This window comes from Hirsutella rhossiliensis, assembly GCF_020360975.1.
Source record: "Hirsutella rhossiliensis strain HR02 chromosome Unknown scaffold00001, whole genome shotgun sequence".
NCBI lineage: Eukaryota > Fungi > Ascomycota > Sordariomycetes > Hypocreales > Ophiocordycipitaceae > Hirsutella > Hirsutella rhossiliensis.
The window spans coordinates 6,591,923-6,614,838 of NW_025408667.1; the positions used below are offsets into that span (position 1 = coordinate 6,591,923).

A 22,916-nucleotide genomic window follows, 5' to 3' on the forward strand; every position below is an offset into this window, starting at 1 on the left:
CAACCGCTATATATAGGTAATTAAGGACCGACTTAGTAAGTCTATAGTATTAGAGCCGATGCCGTCTATAGATACGGAGTCCTACGTAGAGCGCTTCCTATAGTGCTAGGCCCGCTCGTATAGCTAGCTAGCCTCTATTATAAGCGATAGGGGATCGAATTAAACTAGCCGCTTTTAGTAGCACCTATGCTAGCTGCTTTAGATCACGCAGCTGCTTAGCACGGCATATCACCTATAGACCGACGGAGGGCCCGAGAGGGTTAACTAGGAGGCGTAGGCTTACTTACGGGCTATCGTAGCCCGCAACTAAGTAGACTAGGACCGGTGGCTCCCCGCGGCCTAACTTACGTTAAATAGTAGACTATATACCTCTATTAGGATGGCCCCTTTCTTTGCAACGCATAGCTTCGAACCACCCTTACTAGTTCCCTTTGCCGTAGACGTGGTAGCGGAGTAGTATAGCAATACGTTACTAGAGGGCCGCGCCTCCGCGTTCGTACGAAAGCTATAGGAGACTACGGATTATTGCTAATCCGCGATAGCCGCCGCGGCGTAAGATTAGGAGCGGCACGCTAATAAGACTAGGGCCCTAGTAGATAGGTTCGCGGCAGGAGATAAGGTATAGCTAGACCTCCGCAACTATAGGTCGGCACGACTAAAGAAGAAGCTTAACTAGCTATACGCGAAGTTTATAGTACGGAGGGTTATTAGCCCGTAGGTTATAGAGCTCGATAGTCTCCTAATAGGGGTCTATAATAAGATTAACGTAGACCTCCTTCGTAGAGCCTCCTCTAACCCGCTACCTAGATAAGAAGCAGCGGACGCCTAACCGCCCGCAATCGAGGTAGAGGGAGAGGATAAGTTCGAGGTCGAAGAGATACGGGCCGCGCGCTAGAAAAAGGTCGGTAGGGGGAAACGCCGGGAGGTCCTCGTTAAGTAGCGCGGGTATCTCGACCCTACGTAGGAACCCGCACGTAAGTTTACGGGAACCGTAGCCCTCGATAAGTTCGAAGCCTTATTCGGAACGGTAGACGAGAACGACGGACTAGCGGACTACCGATAGCAGCCCGGGCTAGGACCACGAAGTAGGCATAGCGGAGGGGGCAGTCACGGTAATATAGGCAATATAAGCGCAATAGTACGGGCGGAGATAAAAATAGCGTTTATTACGGGGCGGAGCCCTTAGACTACCCGGGCCTATTCCTTATCGTTATTATTATTATTATCTTTATTATCGTCGTCCTCGTCGGCCTCCTCCTTCTTATTAGCGGCGGCGGCGGTCTCTAGGGCGCTAAGGCGGCCCTCTAAGCCCGTAAGCTAGTCGGCGGCGGCGGCGGCTCCAGGGGCAGAGGGGCGGCGGCTAGCGGCGGCGGCAGGGGCAGCGGCGGTAGCAGAGGCGGGCACGGCTAAGGGGACCGCCGATAGGGCGACGGAGGCAGTGTCCCTGGCGCCGGGTGCGTTAGAGGCGGAAATAGGGGAGCGGAGGAGTAGGACTTACTTAGGTATAAGGCCCTATCGCTCGAGGGCGCGGAGGTTGCGGTAGGCGGCGGCGGCGGCGGTAAGGCGCTTCTTAGCAGCCCCCCGCGCCTGCCCGTGCGAGCCGGCCTTCTAAGCCGACGCCGCAGCGAGCAGGACGGGAGGCGCCGCCTTATAGGCGCGGCCGGCTCGCGCGCACTAGTAGCAGCTGCCGCCGCGGCGGCGCCCGGCCTGGTCGGAGCAGTCGAGCTCCTGCGACGTACAACGCATATAGGGGGCCGAGCGGGCGGCGCCGGCCTACACTTAGCGCTTATGCTATAGGAGGTTAGCGGACAACGTCTATTACGCTTGCCTAACTACGGACTTACGGGGGTGGCGGAGACGGAGGCGGGGCCGAGGGCCGGGCGTTACGGGTGGCGGCGGGGACGGCGTCGTTACCCTAAGGGGCGACGTGAGCGAACAGCGCAGCAGAGGCGGCGGCGGCGGCGGTGGAGCGGTGGCAGCGGCGCGGGCAGGAGCGGCGGCAGCGGCGGAGTCGTCGTCGGCCGCGGCCAGCACGGCGTCGACGAACGACTCCGCACGCCCGAGAAGGAGGAGGTAGGAGAGGAGAGGATATATCTATCGCGGAAGTTAGCACGACGGAATACGGCCTCCCGCTCTATAAGGCGCGGAACTTACTAGTTAGAGTTATTGTTGTTATTAGGGCTATTATTGCTGTTGCCGCTGCTACTACGAGCATACGTTAATAGAGCGGCCCGTATAGCTAGGATCGGACTAACGCCCTAGGTAGAGCGGAACTTACCTATTAATGCTGCTGCTGCGGTTAAAGAAGGGAGAGAAGGAAGGGAAGGGGGAAGGGGATGCCGCCTTATATACCCCTTAGTAGAGGATGCTGCCTAAGGCAGAGGGGACGGGCAACCTAAGGCTTACGTAGGTCCGGACTAGCCGCCGGCCACCTAGGGGCGCACACAATAGGTTACGCCCCTATTTAAACGGCTAGCCGGCCGACGAGTATAGAGCCGGGTCCCGGCTACCCGGGCTAATAGGCGCGGGGATAATAGGGCTAGTAGGGCCGGCCCTATTAACGGGAAAGGGCAGGGAAGAGCCCGCGGCACCTCGGGAGCCGTTAATAGGGCAGCACTACGCCGCGCTCGAGGGAGGGTATTATATAAGAGTCTTTGACTATTATAGGTAATGGGCTTAGGCCGCGGCCTAAGCCGTGTAGTCACGTACGGAGGGCCGGATCCCGTAAGTATAGGGGCGGGCCAGCCGCGCATAGAAGAGCTTTGCATAGCTTATTAATATTATCCTACGGACGGCACCTACGCGCACGCCTCTGCCTACTCCGTGACACTACCTAGGTTAGTAAGGTATAGTAGTAGGCCTTATAAGGGATTTTTACTAGCCCCTTTTATAGTACTATATTTACTACTTCTTCTATAACTATAATATCTATAGCTATACTAAGATTTAAAGGGTATAGCTTAAAGGGCTACTTAAGTAGCTTTTAGTACCTAACCGGTTTTATATATATATATAAATAGACTTTATAACGGACCTCCTACTTATAGAGGGCGGTAACTACTATATATAAGTAATTAAGGACTAACTTAATAAGTCTATAATATTAAAGCTAATACTATTTATAGATATAGAGTCTTATATAGAGCGCTTCCTATAGTATAAGCCCGCTTATATAGCTAGCTAGCCTTTATTATAAGCGATAAAGGATTTAATTAAACTAGCTACTTTTAATAGTACCTATACTAGCTACTTTAAATTATATAGCTACTTAGTATTATATATTACTTATAAACTAATAAAGGGCTTAAGAAGGTTAACTAAGAGGCATAGGCTTACCTATAGACCGTTATAGCCTATAACTAAGTAGACTAAGACTAGTAGCTCCCTATAGCCTAACTTATATTAAATAATAAACTATATACCTTTATTAAGATAGCCCTTTTCTTTATAACGTTTAGCTTTAAACTACCTTTATTAGTTCCCTTTACTATAGATATAATAGCGGAGTAGTATAGTAATTTATTACTAGAGGGCCGCGCTTCTATATTTATATAAAAGCTATAAGAGACTATAGATTATTACTAATCCGCGATAGCTACCGCGGTATAAGATTAAGAGCAGTATATTAATAAGACTAAGGCTCTAGTAGATAGGTTTATAGTAAGAGATAAGGTATAGCTAGACCTTTATAACTATAGGTTAGTATAGCTAAAAAAGAAGCTTAACTAGCTATATATAAAGTTTATAATATAAAAGGTTATTAGCCTATAAGTAATAAAGCTTAATAGTCTCTTACTAAGGGTCTATAATAAGATTAATATAGACTTTCTTTATAAAGCCTCCTTTAACTTACTACTTAGATAAAAAATAGTAGACGCTTAACCGCCTATAATTAAAGTAGAGGAAGAGGATAAGTTTAAGGTTAAAGAAATATAGGCCGTATACTAGAAAAAGGTTAGTAGGGGGAAACGCTAAGAGGTCCTTATTAAGTAGCGCGGGTATCTCGCCCTTATATAGGAACTTATATATAAGTTTATAGGAGCTATAGCCCTTAATAAATTTAAGGCCTTATTTAAGATAATAAATAAGAATAATAAACTAATAGACTACCAATAATAGCTTAAGCTAGGACTATAAAGTAAGTAAAGCGGAGTAGGTAGTTATAATAATATAAGCGTAATAATATAAGTAGAGATAAAAATAGTATTTATTTTAAGGCGGAGCTCTTAGATTATTTAAACCTAATCTTTATCTTTATTATTATCGTTATTCTTATCCTTATTATCCTCCTTTACCTTATTAGCGGCGGCGGCGCTTTCTAAGGTACTTAGGCGGCCCTTTAGGCCCGCGAGCTAGTTAGCGGTAGTAGTAGCTCTAAGGGCTCTAAGGGTAAGGGGGGCCTAGCTAGTAGCGGCGGCGGGAGTAGTAGCGGGCATAGCTAAGGGGACCGCTAATAAGGCGATAAAGGTAGTATCCTTAGTACTAAGAGAGTTAATAGCGGAAGTAAAAGAGCTAGAGGAGAGGAACTTACTTAAGGATAAGGCCCTAGCGCTTAAGGGCGTAGAGATTATAGTAGGCGGCGGCGGCGGCGGTAAAGCGCTTCTTAGTAGCCCCCTATACCTACCTATACGCGCTAGCCTTTTAAGCTAACGCCGTAGTAAGTAAGATAGGAAGCGCTACTTTATAAGCGCGGCTAATATATATATATTAATAATAACTACCGCTATAGTAGCGCTTAACTTAGTTAGCGTAAGAGAGCTCCTATAATATATACTATATATAGAGGGCTATATAGGTAGCTCTAGCTTATACTTAGCGTTTATACTTTAAGAAGTTAGCGGAAAAAGACTACTATACTTACTAAGTAGCGGACTTATAAGGGTAGTAAAGGTAGAGGTAGGGGTAGAGGGGCCGGGCGTTATAAGCGGCGGCGGGGATAGCGTCGTTACCTAAAAGGGCGACGTAAGGGCAGCTAGCGTAATAGAGGTAGAGGTAGTAGCGGTAGGCATAGTCGTAAGGGCGCGGGTAGGAGTAGCGGTAGCGGTAGAGCTATTATTAGCCGTGCTTAGTATAGCGTCGATAAATAACTTTATACGCTTTAAGAAAGAGGAGGTAAGGGATAAGGAGGTAAATATATCTATCGTAGAAGTTAGTATTATAAATTACGGCCTCCTACTTTATAAAGTAAGGAACTTACTATTTAAAGTTATTATTATTATTAAGGCTATTATTACTATTATAGCTATTATTATAAGTATATATTAATAGAGCGGCCTATATAGCTAATAACGAACTAATGCCTTAAGTAAAGTAGAACTTACTTATTACTACTACTACTATAGTTAAAGAAGGAAGAGAAGGAAGGGAAGGAGGAAGGGGGGGATACCGCCTTATATACCCTTAAGTAAAGGAAGCTGCTTAAGGCTAAGGGGATAGGTAACCTAAGGCTTATATTAGTCTAGGCTGGCCGCTAGCTACCTAGGGCGTATATAATAGGTTGCGCCCTTATTTAAATAGCTAGCTAGCCAATAAGTATAGAGCTAGGTTCCGGCTACTTAGGCTAATAAGCGTAGGGATAATAAGGCTAGTAGGGCTAGTATAATTAACGGGAAAGGGTAAGGTAGAGCTAGCGGTATAGGCCTAATAGTATAGAAGCTAATAATAAGGTAGCGCCGCGCTACGCTTAAGGGAGGGCATTATATAAGTGTCTTTAACTATTATAAGTTATAGGCTTAGGCTATAGCCTAAGCTATATAGTTATATATAGAGGGCCGGACCTTATATATATATATATATAAGCTAGCCGCGTATAAAAGAGCTTTATATAGCTTATTAATATTATCTTATAGATAGTACTTATATATACGCTTTTACTTACTTTATAATAGTATTTCCTAGTATTTTCCCTAGGTAAGTATAGGTATTTCTCTATAGTTTCCCTACTATATTCCTATAATATAAGGAACGGTATTTCTACTATAAATAAAGTAGTTATAATATACTCTCTTAATTATATAAGCTAATAAGTAGTATATTAATTATAGATAAAATCCTATCTTATAGAGTAAGAATCGCTTATTATTTTATTTACTATTATATATTAAACGGGTTACCGGTTATTATATAATTAGGAATCGAAGGAATAGAGCTAGCTTAGAATACTAGCTAAGACCTCTTAAGAATACTAGTATAACTAACCTCCTTTAAATATAAATATTAATAGAACTAAGATACTTTTAGATATACTTAAGGTATTATAGAATGTCTTAGTCTTAGGGCTATATAGTAGCTTAAATCTAGTCCTAAAAGGTTCTTCTATTTAGCTTTAATTATCTATATAAGATAGTATATCCGCTAGTAGATAGAGATAGAATTATTAACTTTAATACCTCTTCTATATATTAATATACTACTAATAAATTCCGTTAAAAATCCTACCTTATACTCCTTCTTCCCTTCTACTATATAGTCTTATATAATTCCTTAATTTCCTAAAATTTCGCTTTTACTTATATACCTTAAGATATAATAACTTCTTAAGGAAATATCGATATAATCCTTAAGGAGCTATTATTACTTAGGAAATCGTAGTATATTCCCTATATAATATATCCTTAAGGGAAACCTCTATAAAATATCTATATAATCCGCTTAGTTATTATTTCTAGGATTTCTAGGTAATTTCCTAGAGTTTACTTAATAGCTTTTAAGTTCTTTCTTTTATAAGAAGCCTTAAAGAGTTAAGGGTAACTTCTTTAAGGGAAGTAGATATTATTATAGGTACCTAGATTATCGACTATAAGGTATCCTATAATAAATATCTTTTTAACTACTAAGCTTTTTATTAGTTTTTCCTTTCCTTTCTAGCTATTATTAGTATATCTAACTTATCTCTCGCTACCTTTATAAGAAGCTATTACTACTTTTACTTCCCCTCTTACCCTTACCCTCTTCTCTATACCTCCTTTTAGCTCCTTCTTCCTTCTTTTATACTAAGTGTTTTTAGCTTCCTAGGTCCCTCTTATTAAGGGATATCTCTAAGAATATAAATTAAGCTATACTTCGTAATAATAATAAAAAGGGCCCGTATAATAAGACTTACTATAAAGCTTTTATATAACCTTTAAAGGGAAGTTATTAAGACCGCTTATTACCTTTAAAACTAAACCCTAAGGAACTAAACTAAGGAATAAACTAGAAATCCCCCCTTAAGCTCTTTATAAAAAAAGAAGGCCTTACGAGCTTACCTTTATGCCTATAGCTATAAGGTATACGCTATAACTACTAATATATAACTAAAAAGGAAGAAGAAAAGAAAGCTTAATCTTAGAGCTTTTATTAGTTACTTTAATAAGGGTATCTATACCCTAAGGAATATATAGCCCGCGTAGTAGAGTCTTTAGTAGGGTCCTTAGTAGGATCCTTAGTAGAGTTCCTAGCTAGCCCTCTTCTTAATTAGATAATCCCTTAGCCCTTATTCGTTTAAGGAAGAAGGAAGGAAAATTCGGTCTATAAATAAGGTCTCTTTTCCTCCTTAGCTAGTAGATACTATCTCCTTTTATTATTATCTTCTTTTATTATCTCCTTTTATTATTATCTTCTTCTTTATCTTCTTTTACTAATATACCTTTTTAGCTTTCTTTACCTTTACCTTACCTTACTTAGTACTTTCTCTTTTCTTTTATTCCCCTTAGACCCCCTCGTTCTTTAGTATCTAGCTACTACTATTACTATTAGTATAGGTATATCTTTAGGTATATACCGTAGCTACCGTTAAATTACTTTATTAGTTATAATTCTATAAATATCTTCTAGATCTAGATTCCTCTTTTATAAAAGGTTATTTCGACTTAGGATATAATTTTCTACGAATTTAGCTTAATAAAAAGAGAGATTAATAGCCCCTCTTACTCTCTTAACGTTAGCTAATTTAAAAGATCTAAGTCCCCCCTTTTTAATAGTCTTAAGAAGAGGTCCTAAATAAGGAAATAAAAGAAGAAACTAACGTTAAAGTAGTTAAGGATAACGCTAACTTTAAAGAAAAAGAAGAGGAAGCTACTAGATTAAATAATTTAGATAAAGAAGGAGACTATAGGAAAGCGGTAGAGCTAGAATACGCCTACCTTCCTATACTTCCTCTTATAAAATAAAAAGAAGATTTAAAAGTAGCTTTTTCTATTAGTCTTCCTATTTTAACCTTTAAGGGGGTAGGAAAGGTATCTCTTTCTCTCTTAAAGGATTACCTAGCTACCTTTTTATCCCTACTTCGAGAAGTAAAAGAAGGTATAGGGCCTAATATAGTTACTAAAGAAGACTAACCTCTCTTTTATTTCGATTGTTTTTCCGACTTTTATCTAACGCTTATAAAAGACAGTTCCTATAAAGCGTTTATAGTAGGCTAGCTTTTTAAGCTTCTATTAGTAAGGAAGGTATATAAAAGAGACCTCCTAGACCTACTACTAACGTAAAAGTAGCTATAAAGTTATCCCTTTAAAGACTAGTTTTTCTAAGCCTAGAAAGACTACCTAGCCTTATATAAAGAGATAAGGTCTTTTAAAGAGGTTCTTAAGGAAAAGGTAAGAGAAAAATAGGTCCTAGGCTATAAGTAGGTCTTTATCTATAAGACTAATAAATATAGCTTGCTTTAAAAGTATAAGGCCTAGCTAGTTATCTATAGGAATTAATAGGAAAAGGGGGATCTTCTTACTAAGATAACTACCCTAGTAGTTTAACGGGGGCATCTATACCCTAAGGAATATATATAGCCCGTGTAGTAGAGTCTTTAGTAGGGTCCTTAGTAGGATCCTTAGCAGAGCCTTTAGCTAGCCCTCTTTTTAATTAGATAATCCCTTAGCCCCTATTTATCTAGGTAAAAAGAAAGGAAAATTCGGTCTATAAAAGAGGTCTCTTTTCCCCCTTAGCTAGTAGATAGTATCTTCTTTTAGTATCTTCTTCTATTATCTTCTTCTATTATCTTCTTCTATTATCTTCTTCTACTATCTTCTCTAATAATTATCTTTATAATTATCCTCTTCTACCCTACCTAGTACTTTCTCTTTTCCTTCGTTCCCCTTAGATCCCCTCGTTCTTTAGTATCTAGCTACTACTATTGCCGTTAGCATAGGTATATCTTTAGGTATATACCGTAGCTATCGTTAAAACTAGTCTCTAGGGCGTAAAGCTTCTATTTCCCTTTCCCTCTATCTCTCTCTCTCTCTCTCTTAAGAAGAGGAAGAAGATATAAGAAGGGCAGAGCTAAACGAACTACGCCGGTGCTGCCGCACCTTTCCCGTCGAGATAAGCGCTAGGCAGGGAAAGATTTTACTAACTATTTCTTTTCCCCTAGCCGTTGGCCTAGCCGTTGGCCTAGACCATAGCCCCTGCCCCTGTCCCCTGCCCCTGTCCCGGCCGAAGTCCCCTGCCCTAGCCGGAGTCCCTTATACTAGACGGAGCTTTCTTTTTTCAACGAACCGAACTTTCCTCCCCGGCAGGCTCTATCTACGGCAGCTGCTTTAGTTATAGACGGGGACGTCTAGTCTTTGTTATAGAGGGAAGACACCTGCGCCAGCAGCAGCAGCGGACTTTTCTGGTTTTCTTTCTCTGCTAATACGACAACTTCTTCTACAGCCTATACGACTAGCAGCTTCCACGGGACCAGCAGCTTCTACGGGACCAATAGCTCCACGGGACCAACGGCTACTACGGGACCAACAGCTCTACGAGACTAGCAGTCTCTACAGTCCGACAGCTTCCTTGGCTATAGTCTCGACAGCTCCTTGGCTACGGTCTTTTGCAAGCTCTTTCTTGGCAGACTTCTTGGCAGTCTTCTTCTTCGGCAGTCTCTTTCTTCGGCAATCTTCGATAATTTCCTCGGCAGCGCCTCTAGCACGGTAGTCTTCTTCGTCTAGCACGGTAGTCTTCTTCGTCTAGCACGGTAGCTTCCTTTGATTTTATTCCTTCACGCACGATCAGATGGTCCCAACGGCTCCTTCGGCACCAATGGCCCGGACCAACAGCTCCCTTTAGCACCAACGGCCCGGACTAACGGCTCCCTTTGGCACCCACGAGCTTAGCACCTATTCTGACCATCCGATTACCCACCCAGAGACTGCAGGCACCTCTCTTTTGCCTTATTTCCCCCCCCTTTCTACTAGAAATCCCGGCAGACGTTCCAACCTTTCCGTCGCGGCAGACGATTTCTTCCTTGGCAGACGGTGCCGACAGACAACCTTTTCCGTCCCGGCAGGCGATTTCCTCTTCGGCAGACAAATTCCTTTACAGCAGACGGATCTTTCCCTAGCAGACCGCTTCAACGGTAGACGAATTCCTCTACGGCAGACGAATTCCTCTATGGCAGACGAATTCCTCTACGGTAGATAGCTTGTTCCTCGATGGACCTTTTTCCTTGGCAGACGACTTCCGTGATAGACGACCTTTCCGACAGCAACAATAGCATACGCAAGAGATCCTTCCTTCTGCCCTTTCCCGGCACGGTCCGCAGCAGCCGACGCGGCAGGCACCTTTAAGCAATCTTAACGAATAAGTACGAAAAGCCTGTTTAAAATACCCGAAGTTAAGTATAAAGAGAAAGACCCGTTTTCCTCCCGAATAAGTAGATTCCGGTAAAGCTAGGTATAAAATAGATGCCTAGGGGAAAAGGGGTAAGATTTGATTTAAGATTTGATTTTTCTGGGTATTTCTCTAGGGACTTTTCCCCCCTTCTTCCTTTAAGATTTCTTTCCTCTACCTTCCTCGTTAGCTTCTTCTTTCCTTTGCCTATAAGGATCTCTTTTCCTTCCTCTATTGCTATTTCTTACCGTTGGTCTTTGGTTGGCCTATTGGCCCGTTGCTTGGTCTATTCCTTGGTCTCTCGTTGGCCTATTCCTTGGCCCGTTGCTTCGTCTATTCCTTGGTCTCCCGTTGGGATGTTTCTTGCCTGCTTGGCTGCTTGGCTGCTTGGCTGCTTGTCTGTTTCTTTATTCCTTGGCTGTTGCCTGCCTGCTTGCTTACCTAGTAGACGAGGGCGTCTGTTCTTTGTTGTGGAGGAGTTTAACGGGGGCATCTATACCCCAAGGAACACACATAGCCCGCGCAGCAGAGTCTTTGGCAGGGTCCTTGGCAGGATCCTTGGCAGAGTCTCTAGCTAGCCCTCTTCTTAATTAGATGATCCCTTGGCCCCTGTTCGTCTAGGTAAAAAGAAGGGAAAATTCGGTCTATAAAAGAGGTCTCTTTTCCCCCTTAGCTAGTAGATAGTATCTTCTTTTAGTATCTTCTTCTATTATCTTCTTCTATTATCTTCTTCTATTATCTTCTTCTATTATCTTCTTCTATTATCTTCTCTAATAATTATCTTTATAATTATCCTCTTCTACCCTACCTAGTGCTTTCTCTTTTCCTTCGCTCCCCTTAGATCCCCTCATTCTTCGGTAACTAGCTGCTGCTGTTGCCGTTGGCGTGGGTGTGTCTTTAGGTGTGTGCCGCAGCTACCGTTAAAGTAGGGATTTCTTTTCGGACCCTTATAGCTATAGTAGTAGAATTTAACCTTAAACTCGATTAAATAGATACCGTTAACGCCTTTATTAACTGCCCCCTCGAGGAAGAAGAAGTTATCTATATACGACTTCCCCCTAGTTTCTAATAACTAGGAAAGGTTTTATAGCTTAGGAAAGCTCTATACGGACTAAGAAGATCGCCCCTTCTTTAGCAATAGCGTTTAATAGGTTCCCTCGAAGCCCTAGGCTTTAAGAAAGTCCCTTAGGAACCGTATATAATATAGAAGGGTAAAATCACGGTCTTCTTCTACGTCGACGATATTATCTAGGCCTACCTAAAAGAGGAAGAAGCAAGTACTAGGGAGGCTATAAAAGGCCTATAATAAAGGTATAAGATAACTAGGCTAAGGGAGCTAAAGTGGTTCCTAGGGATTCGAATCCTTTAGAATAGGTCCTAACGGACTATCTAGCTTACCTAAGACGCTTATATTAATAAGGTCGCTTATAAATTCCTCCTTAATTCCCTCGAAAAGAAGCTTCCCTCTACGCCTATATTAGATAAAGAGCTTTTACCTAATCCGTCCTTTTAAGCTAGGGAGTAAGAAAAACACCTATACTAATAGAAGGTAGGCTCCCTGCTTTTTTTAGCTATTTCTATTAGACCGGATAAATCTTTTACGGTCTCCTAGCTAGCTAGGTATAACTAGAATCCTAGCCCTAGGCACTAAGAAGTAGTAGACCGAGCTATCCTTTATCTCTATTTAACGAGATTATATAGTCTATGCCTAAGAGGGTAAGGAAGGAAAATAGCTATCGAAATCTTCCTTTATTCGAGCTATTTATCCTTTATAGATAATTCCTTAGATAGAAAGAGCTTATAGGGGTATATTATATCCCTTTTTATAGGAACTATTACTTAGAGAGCTTTAAAGTAAGCTACCGTTATAACTTTAAGTATAGAGGTAGAGCTACTAGCTCTTTTAAAAGCGTTAAAAGAAGCGATATTCCTTAGCTAGCTACTAATATCTCTATAACTATAAAGTCCGACCCTACTATCTATAGAATGCGATAATATATAGACTTTATAAATTCTAATAGAAAACGTAAATCTATTAACCTAGCTATAGTATATCGATATCTATTAGTATTAGTTACGCTAAGAGGTCTAAAGGGGACTTATTTCTATTTATTAGGTTCTAATAGTATTAATAAAAGCTAATAGTCTTATAAAGCCCTTACTAAAGTAGAAGCTAGCTATCTTTTTATAGTAAATTAAGCTAGAAGATATTTAAGAGAAGCTATCTTTAGAAGCCCGCTTTAAGAGTCTATAAGAGGAGCTAAAGGCATATATAAGAAAGAAGACGTCTATAGCTAAAGAGAGGAACTAGGACTTATCTTAAAGGAGGGCCCCTAGCTTAATTAAGACTTTTCCTTCTTAAAAAAGGAAGACCCCCTTTCTTATAGGACTTAATTCCTCCTTAGGCCCCTTTTCCTAAAGTAGGTCTAAAAGGGCCTAGGGCTAAAATCCGGATTTCTTAAGTAAGGGATAAGTATAGACTATAACCTCCTTTATACGCTTACCGGCCTAATTATTTAGCTTTACCCTTTCTATAAGGGCAGGCTATAGCTAAGGGGGTATATCGTAAAGCGTAGCCTAATTTCGTAGTTCTTAGAGATATCCCTTAGTAAGAGGGACCTAGGAAGCTAAAAAGACCGGTTTAAAATAAAGAGCTAAAAAGAGGTATAGAGAGGAGGGTAGGGGTATAAGGGAAAGTAGAAGTAGCGAAAGCTTCCTATAGAGGTAGCGAGAGATAAGACGGATATACCGGTAATAGCTAGAAAAAAAGGGAAAACTTAGTAAAAAGCTCGGTAGTTAAGAGGATATAAGTAGCTTCTTTAGGTAGGATCTTCTTTATTAATTAAGATGCTAGATAGGTATAAAGAGGGGCGTTAGATAGAGGAAAGAAGGAGAATTAAGGTAATATAATAATTACTCCCCTACCGTAAATACTGCCCCTATAAGAATTAAATATCTTTGCCCTGCCTATCCGACCCCTTACTTTTAATTTTATCTTTATATATTTTTATATATACTTCTTATATCTCTCTTCGCGAGATATAGACCTACTAGTAGCTAGTTCGTTGCCTCGTAGGCTTCCTAGTACTGCCTTTAGAGTTTTAAATAGCTCGACTAGCCGTTAATACGATAGTTATAAACTAAGGATTACTTAACGCCTTTATAAGAATATACCCTTATATTCCTATTTTACTGTTATAAAGAAATAATAGGCATAGGGAGGCTTTATAGAATAAGCTAGTAAAAAGAGGCTCTATAATATAGTCTAAGGGAATAACCCTTAAAAGACAAAGACCTCTACTAGACATCTATACCTTCCTCTAGGAAAAGCGGGTCAGGATAAGCCTATCCTTACAAACAAAAATATGCATAAAATGCATAGGTCAATTACGAGCAGAACGGATACCCTATTGCCTATTTTGGCCTAGCGGTTCCGAAGATATCCGCGATACGAGAATAGGTAGGGCATAGAACATTCTGGTTAAATCCACTACTCATGCTAGAACCCATAGTCTTACGTCAACCATCACGCCACAATCAGACCACCTACTAAGTTAGGAAGATATACTGTAGATAGAGCTTTTTAAGCACTATAGAATGTGCTAAAAAGCTAACTAATTGGTCTACTAGTGGGCGAGCAATGGTCTATAAAAGACGAAGGATTTCCCTAGGAGTAGTAGATAGGACAAGCAAGTTTGCAAGCATCCTTTGCAACGCTATTCTTTCAATATATTATTCAGCCCCTTATATGCTCGTTATAAACTCCGGACGAAATCCTACCCTATACTCCTTCGACCGATCTTTCCGCTTACGTTATCGATTACCCGATTCTGCGCTTATTGCTCATACCTTCTTACAGCCTTAAAGAGAGGTATATATACCTATATATTTAGCGCACCGGTACTAGTAGCTTTATTAGGGAGTAGTTAAGCCGCGTGTCTAACGCCGATAGATAATACTCGTTTTAGTCTATTACGTAGTAGCTAACTTACTAGACTAACTAGCCGTAGCGGAGAGTCCTCGACCTCGACTACCTTATTATATAGGCTAGGAAGTGCCGGAGTTTTAGACCTAGCCTAACGCTGCGGCCGAAAGGGGTTAGCTAAGCCGCAACCGCTATAATAGTTCCCGCTAACGTATATAGTAATAAAGAGGTTATAGAACTTCTATCCGGCTTAAACGTAGTAGATATACTTAGGGAGAATCTATAGAGGGCCTATTTCGGTTAAGGAGAAGAGGTAGGATAAAAGGAAAAGGAGGATAAATAGAATCGGACTTAGAAATAGGATTTTAATATAAAGAGAATAGTTATAGAATAATATCCCCTTACTATAGTAAATAAAGATCGCTAAGCTTAGTAAGAGACTTTAACGCTAGTCCGGTGCTAACTAGTAGCGGGATTACTATAGTAATCCTCTACTACCTTATAGCGCCGCTCCTTATCTTAATTACTCCTATAAATATTAGGATAAAAACTAAATATAGCTATAGTAGCTAGGAGAGAAAGTAGAAATATTAAAGTCTAAAGTTTTAACTTAGCACTATATAGTAAAAGACCTTAAACTCTCGTATATACTTATATTCTTTATCTATAAGGGTCCGGCTTTTATAAGTTCCTAGCGCTATCTAAGGGAGGGGACTTAGTAATATTCGCTATCTTTATCTTTAGTATTATCGCTATCTTTAGGCCGCGATAATACTAAAGTATAGTTATTTAGTAAAAATACCGCGCCGCTCGCTTGATTTTACTTAGAAAAATATTAATTAGCTTTTTAAGAACGAATTTTAGGTATAGTATTATACGTATCTATACGTATATAAGTAGTTTGCGAGCCGGATACTATTTTACGACTAGTGCGGTAAACTGGCAATTAGACTGGCAGAAGGATGACCGTGCGGGCCCGCTGCTAGTCCGCAGTATATACTCTTATGCTAACCTGAAGTATCCGGATACCTAGGGGGCTGAGCGCCTAAACCTAAAAGAAAATAACAGGGAGTTTTGCAATAGTGACCCCTATCGCCCACCGTATCTGAGTAAGCAGGGAAGACTCTTCTGTGCCTTTTAAGGGGGCGGCTTGGCCGCCTTCCGGCTGCATCTTTGCTACGCCTCGCACGGCGGGCAACAGGATGCGTGAGGCTAAGATGGGTGCTTTATAGTAGGCGGGAGAAGACGCTTTAAAAGATATAGAAACCACGTATTTTAACACGTTATTTCGAAAATTGGCTTCTTCGAAGTGATGATGGCCTAGTCCTCTATATTCTTATCCTTATGCATAAGCTTAAGAATGAATATGCCCTTAAGCATGAATATATATTCATTACTGGGATGTCTGTGGTCGAGTATGACAGATGTGCCAAGTTCTCTTCGCTTATCCCCATGCCTGTTCTCAGATGCACAAGTCGAACCTTGGACAATGCCAGGGGGCAGATTGAAAGCCTCTCCAGCGCCGGCCTGGGGCCAACGGGCGAGGGTCATATGCAGGAAACAGGTCAGCGGCAGGAACTCGAGGCATCTTCTTCACTCTGTCCGAGGGAGCTGCCCGGATGGACTGGCGCTTGCACAAAGAACTGCCTAGAAAGGCTTGACGACCTTTCTACTTAAAGGGAATCCAGCCTAGTAGCACCCTTTATAGCGCTTGTAAAAGGAAGTCAAAATACGAGAGCGTTCACCCAAATGCCACCGAGAGCGAGGAAATTAATTGTCTAAAGAATACATCTAAACAAGCACCATTTTTACGCCACTCGGGCGGGACGCCGTCTGGTCGAGACGAAGAAGTGGCTGGCGGTGGAGGGGGTGGGCGGCAGAGCCGGCGGTGTTCGAAGACGAGCAAGGCGGCGAATGAACCGCCCCCTCTTCATAGGCGTATGATGTTGGGCCGGGCGGGAGCGCTTAGGAGACGGCGTGACGGGGTCCAGAGCAGTCGGAGCCGACACCGAGGAAGACGCGGCCGACGGCGGCGCGGCAACCGAGTATAAGGCGGCACAGACAATCGAAGATGGAGGAGGCCCCAAGGGGCATAGCGAGATGGGAAGGCGGCTGAAGGACTATCGACAAAGCTTCAGCTGTCCGGGACCGCGGTTTTCTCTTCTAAAAACAGAGAGCGCTACTCGTTTACGTCTTATTGCACCAGGGCCCAGGCATCAAACATCTCGTTGCGCAACTGCTCCTCCCTCTTGCCCGAGCCGAAGAGGCTCGGCCTGCTGCCGTTGTCGGTGAACTTGACGAGGGCGCACGCCAGAGGCCGGCCGCCGCGGTGCAGGCCCGAGTCGTTGGCAAAATTCCACCAGACGTCGCAGTCGGCCCTGCAGCGGCACTGCAGCCAGGCGCCAAAGGCGCGGAGCGTCTGGCGCCGCATCGGGGGCACGCCGCCGTCGGGGTCGTCGTCGATGGGCCGGGCGTCCGAGCGGAAGCGCTCAACATGCAGCATGTAGAGCGTCGCCATGACGAGACCCTTGGGCTGTCGCGAGTCGGCGATGGCGCTCCCCTCGTCAAGCAGCCGGCTCCACGTCTTGGCCACGGTCTCGGTCGTCGGCGCGTCCCAGGGGCGGAACTGCTCGCAGAATCTCGAGTCTTGGCGCCAGGCACGCTTCCGTCAGTCGAACTGGTCAAGCTCGCTGCGAGCCCGTGCAATCACTTACAAGGGACTTGGCCTTGGCGGTCGCGGCAGCGGTCGTAGATGCGTTCATAAATCTTCCAGGCGTCCAGGGTTAGGTGGTGCCAGTACCTGGTTGCCAGAGGCACCATGTGCTGTGGACCGTCGGTCAGGCTATAGAAGGGAAAACCATCGTGGGCGAACCCTGATGCAGACAGTGTCAGGACAAGGAGCTTTGTCTAGGGTCAAGGGGGCTTTCATGTCCCACCTTCACTAGGCGCTAATGATGAAGTAGACACGCGTATCCGGAGCTTGGAACTCTGCATTCTAGATTAGCCCGGCAAAGCCTGTTGTGCAGAGAGGGACGGACGCTGGATGAAGCGATGCTCATACTATCATACATGGAGCTACGTTCTTTCAGCTTGCATTTGCTGGAAGGCGCTACCTCGTCATTCCTGACTTCTTTAGGACTGGCAGGTAGCTCAAAGACCGGGACGTCCGTGGACAACTAAGTAAGCATGTCAGCCCTCATGAGCGCTAAACCATGGTCCCGCAAGGGGGTAGATGGCACCTACTCTCGGCGGCAAAGGCGGTGGCCGTCGCGGTTCAGCTAGATTGGTGTAGCTGGCTCCCGTGCTCAGCCTCTGTCCCTTCAGCCCATCGCTCGACTGTGGAGGGCTGACTATGGCATCCGTATGGTCGCACAACAGTCTGACGACTGCCTCGTTCTTGCTCTCGACAGCCACCGTCAACGGCGTGCGGCCATCATCATCCTTTGTCCTTGGATCAGCGCCCTTGTCCAGCAGCATCGTCACCATGGCTTCGTGCCCGATCTCTGCAGCCAGCGACAGCGGCGTTCGGCCCTCGTCGTCTCTGCACTGTACGTCGACCGAGTCGTCCTCGAGCAGCAATCGGGCAATGGCCTGGTTACCGTTGGCGGCGGCCCAAGCCAGCGGTGTCTGGCTGCCCCTCGTCGGCGCCCTTGGACAGGGCCGAGGCGACGAGTCGACGTTCGTTCTGCCCGTTTCATGCGTGCTCTCAGGCCTCCAATCAGGCTGGGCTTCCGTTCCGTCGTCTTCAGGCTCCTGGAGGAGTCGACGAATCGCCGTTTTCTTGTTCGAGAGCCTGTCCTGCATCTGCCTGGCTTTCCTTAGACTGGTTGCGAGCTGCTGCAGTTTCCGACCCCCCTTGCCGGCTTCGGACGTCAGCATTTCACTTTCTTCACACAACTTCTTCATCTCTCCTTCTACTATGGCGAGGCGTTCTCGATTCAATTCCAAAGTAGTATCCAGTGTCTGCCGCTCGACGTCGAGTTTTTCGATTTCGGGGAGCAGTTCGTCTTCTTGTTGCAAGATTTCCGCCATTTGCAGCCTCAAGTCCAATTGTTGCAGCTCCGTGCTTGCGTCGAAAGTAGCCTGCGGAAGGCTGGGCACGGTGGCTAGCCGGACCATAAACCATGGCTGATTCTTGCCCACCAATTCTTCCTCGATCGTGACCCATGTCTTAAGTCTGCCATAGCTGGCCCCCTGCTTTCCGAAAGCTTCCTTCCTCATCGAGTCGAGTTTCTCGGATAAATTTCGCAAGTCGACATCTCTGCAGCATGTCATGACGTGGCACCGGGCGGATGGCCGTGGTTCCTGTGCCTCGAAGTCGAGCACCACTATAACATCTTGAGATTGTTCGTCCTTTGAACGAAATCGGGTCAGCGATCGCTGGAAGATGGTCTCGTCGGAAGCGCCAGGCGTCGCAATCATGGCGTGATCTTCGTCCCAGACAAAGCGGGGGTAAACGTCCAAGAGATCAAGATCATCATTGGAATCGTCAATATAGAACCAGTGGCGTCGATTCATGGCCGTGTCCTCCCGCCCAATCCGGACATAGACGTACGCCGGGGGCGTAGGCGACGCATGCATTCGAAGTGGGATCGAGGGGCGACCTTGCGGTCGAATGAGCTCTTTGGAATTCTCTCGAGAGTCAGTGCTGCCGAGGGGGATTCCCACAGCATCCTGTGGGCGGTCCTTAGGACCGCAGTTGAGCAGGCCGTATGTCTGGCCAGTCGGGGTCGTAAATCGAGAGAGGCGTACCCGGAGATAGTCGACAGATATCTCGAGAGTATATTCCGGCGTGTCGTCAAGCTCTCTCGATGCTATAGTTCGGCAGTTGGCGAAATCTGCGGGGGATGTGGCGAAGGCGCCCCCAGACTGGGTATCGCTTGCTTTGCTACCTGTAGGCAATGATCCCTCGGGGTTGAAGCCCCACGCAAGAATAGAATCGTCTCTCGTCTTCTTTATGATTTCCGCCTGAAGTCGGTGGAAGGCCTTATAGCCCTCGCCATAGATCATGCGCATGCCTACCTGGAAGATGCCCAAAAGGCAATATGCAATGTCCTCCCTTCTTTTTGTGCTTCTGTTGGCGGCCCAGGACATGCGTTGCGCCACGCTGGCCCGGTCTAGCTCGACGGAGCCATGTAGGAATAAACGGGGTATGCCTGTTATCCTGGAGACCGTTTTCGACAAGGTCAATTTGGTTCCCAGGATAGTCCACCTTTGGTCATAGAATGTCAGCTTCTTCGGGGCCAGGAGCTCCTGGAGGGTCCATCCTCGCCTAAACCAGCGGCTAGAGGAAAATTTCGATGCATTGGCGCAGGTATCGTCCCCGGTCGGGACATCCGAAAGGTAGGCATAGCAAACAGAGGCCTTCTCGTACCATTGAAACATGTTGTTGATGGCCTCTTCAAGTTCCCGAGAGCTGCTTTTGTCGATGCAGCAGGTATCAATCCAAGCGTAGCCAAGGTCGTCCTTCTTGGCCTGTTCACAGAGCCCTTGGACCTTGATGTAGCCTCTGCCGGGTTTCTGGATTGCTACATTCTGCATGTCGACAAAGGACACCTCCTCTTGGTCCTCACCCCACGTGTGCGACAGTATGGCGTACGGTGGGCTCTCCTCGTCAATAAAATCCTCCAGCCTCATCGTCTCCACGTTGATGAGGCGCATTGCTGGGCCGGGATGGTGTTCGTGCTCCGACGAGCCCAAATTCGGCGTCGGAGGTTAGGGAGACGAGAGGACTGGGTTGCCGCCGTGTCAGGCTGTCGCTATTTCGGCAGATTCGATGACGGAGATGGTTCGGCCGGCCGAGGGAAGTCTATGTTGCAGCTTGGATGGGGTTTATCGAGGCCGCAGCCGGCGCCGGTTGCGGGACAAGACGGCGAGCCAACAAGCTCACGTTCAGGAGCTGGAGAGTACAGTAAGGACCACTCTTTGCAAAGTACAGCTGCATAGCAAGGCACAGCACTCTGCGCGAGCCAGCAATCAGCCGCAGGAGCGAGAGGGAATAGCACGAACGATGAGAAGCAGTGTCAGAACAAAAGGGCCATTGCGACCCCTTGTTCGTGTCCTCGCCCACCCACATCCGGGAGAAAGCAACTATCAACCTGGTAAGAGGGTATACTTGCTGTGGTGCGTTTCATACTTGCCACCACTCGGTACATACCTATACGAGGAGGCCTCCATTCGATTCGAGCGATTCGAGCGCACTGGACTCTTGGCCAAGCTGGTGACAGCAAAAGGAGCTTGCTTGAGGGCTGTGCAGGCAGGCAGCAGCGGTACTCGGCGTCACACGACCGATACCAGACCCCCAAAAAAAGAAACGCACAGAACGTCCCGGCGGCTGAGCTGCGAGTGTGTGTGGTTGTCGCCTAAGAGGGGTCCACGGTCACATCATAAGGTGTATTCCTATATGGGGGGTCCGCATCAAAGGGTGCGCCTCTAGAGTCACCTGTCGACGAACGGGGGCGCCTACATGTACTTTGGAAAGGAAGGATTACTTCGTATATCCTCAGTCAGATGGCATAGCCTGTGTATGACTAGAGGTTATATCCCTTATATCTGCTTTCTACGAAGAATCCGGGGGCTCTCCCCTTAACAATAGCCAGGCAGGTGCTTGTCTTCGGTGTCGCAAGAAGGTCAGATAGATACTCGACGAACAACAGGGCGGACTACTCTCCGCGGAGGGGAATACGGCACACCATCCCGATTGCTCAACTTCATCAGCCCGGCCTCGACAACGATGCCGCCCTTCTCCCCGGGATCCTCGGTAATAAATCTCCAGTCGCTTGGGTGAGAGAAGAGCACGTAGCCAAGTTTTGCACATTCCATGACGACGGCCTCGAGATGCCTTGTCTGCTCCTGTCTACTATTCGGATCCAGACCAGTGAAGAGGCCAAGGACAGTGTTCAGCATAGCGGCCAGTGCCCGGGCCTTGGAGACGAGCGTGGCGTTGTCGGCAGGCAGAGGCGTGCGCTGGTCTCGGTCTGGGTGCAGGAGAAAGGCGGAGAGCCTGCGCCATTGGCGAAGAGCCAGAGATGATGAGTTGCTTTGATGTTGCTCAGTCTGGCCCGGCCGCTGCCGTCTACCTGGTGTGCCGCCCACCGGCTCGTTGTTAGGCAATGGCACCTCGTTCAAAAATGTAGCGACCGAGATGGGGAGCAAGGACATTTCGCTCCTTGAATGAAAGTCGAGGCTAGCAAATATGACGCGCAGGAGGACATGTTGCAGGGCGTCTTGTCGCGTCCTAGGATCGAGACACAATGCGGCCACCTCTTGAGCGTCTAGAGAGCGTCCTTTGGAAATGCCGACGTGGACGAGAGATTGCGAAAGAATGTTCGCGTCGGCGGCGACTGGGCCTCGCTGATAATGGGTCTCAACGTGCTGGCGAATGAGCTCCCCGAGCGCCTGCATTTCGAGTGAGATTTCCTCGTCGGGCGTTGCCTCGAGGAAGAACTGGTCAAGCTCAATATCGCCGTCGCCGGTGTCGGCCGTCTTGGGCGCCAAGGGGCCGATAGCCGTCCTCGGCCGCGCCCTCTTTCCAAGCTTGCGCCGTAGGAAGATGCAGGCAGCGACGAGGCCGAGAAAAAGGCCTGCCAAGGCACAGCCGACGGCGATTCCCGCGACAGGAGCGGCAGGGAAGGGCGATGGCGAGGACGGCCTGGACGGCGTTGCCGCTGGCTGTGTCGACAATGGCGGTATGGTCGCCGTGTCGCTGGAGGAGGTCCATGGCCAAGAAGAGGCGGGTTTCGGGCTATTCTGAGGTACCTGTGCTCGCGTTGGATTTGCCGCGGTGCTCTGCGCCTTTGTTGATGATCTTGTAGCCGTGCTGCCTCCCGCGGGGTCCAAAACCAGATCTATTACAACACCAGCTGGCGGTTGCGGCTCAGTGAATGGGAAGGGCATGGCTGCGAGTGGGCTTCCAAGGCGCCCCTTTTGGCTGTTTCGAGAGAAGCCACGTCCCAAGGAGCGGTGAGGGCAAAACGGCGGCAGAGTGGGCTCTGTGATGGCACGCGGGCTTTATACACTCTTGTCTCTGTACAGAGTACGCGGCGACTAGATAGTTGGCCAAGCCAGCGCAGGCCCATCAAGGGCGTTTTCAGGTAGGTGAGGCTGACCCTGTCGACGAAGTGGCCCTCCCGAGCTGTGCATGTATCAAATCACGGTTCCGCAGAGGTGGATTGGGGCCGGCGAAGCACGCAAAAGTCTAGGTGCCCTGCCTGCCGTCGTTGGTTTTGCTCCTTGTCCTGGGCCAACGATGTAATACTAGTTGAAACTCCTTGCCCAAAGCTCCACGGGGGGTGTCTCTATTTTTCTCCGGCAGCGAGGGAAACGAGCGGACGCTAACTGTACACTAGACGGGGCCATCCGTCAGGAGGCAAGGGTCCTTTCCCGTGCTGGACATGATTATTTGCAAGGCTGCCGGGGTGTG

General features: G+C 46.2%; 2 protein-coding genes across 2 annotated transcripts; both read right to left on the bottom strand.

Moving 5' to 3' along the window:
• Positions 1–16,688: 16,688 nt before the first annotated feature.
• HRG_00834 (ankyrin repeats (3 copies) domain-containing protein) lies at positions 16,689–20,155 on the bottom strand (the record flags this gene model as incomplete). Its single annotated transcript, XM_044859305.1, has 5 exons — positions 16,689–17,140; positions 17,209–17,367; positions 17,556–17,670; positions 17,738–19,332; positions 19,387–20,155. 5 exons carry the CDS (start codon positions 20,153–20,155, stop codon positions 16,689–16,691), a joined length of 3,090 nt encoding a protein of 1,029 aa, XP_044725705.1.
• A 969-nt stretch (positions 20,156–21,124) lies between these two features.
• Positions 21,125–22,214, bottom strand: HRG_00835 (uncharacterized protein; the record flags this gene model as incomplete). Its single annotated transcript, XM_044859306.1, has 2 exons — positions 21,125–22,007; positions 22,090–22,214. The coding sequence occupies 2 exons, from the start codon at positions 22,212–22,214 to the stop codon at positions 21,125–21,127; spliced, it is 1,008 nt and encodes a 335-aa protein (XP_044725706.1).
• Positions 22,215–22,916: the final 702 nt, after the last annotated feature.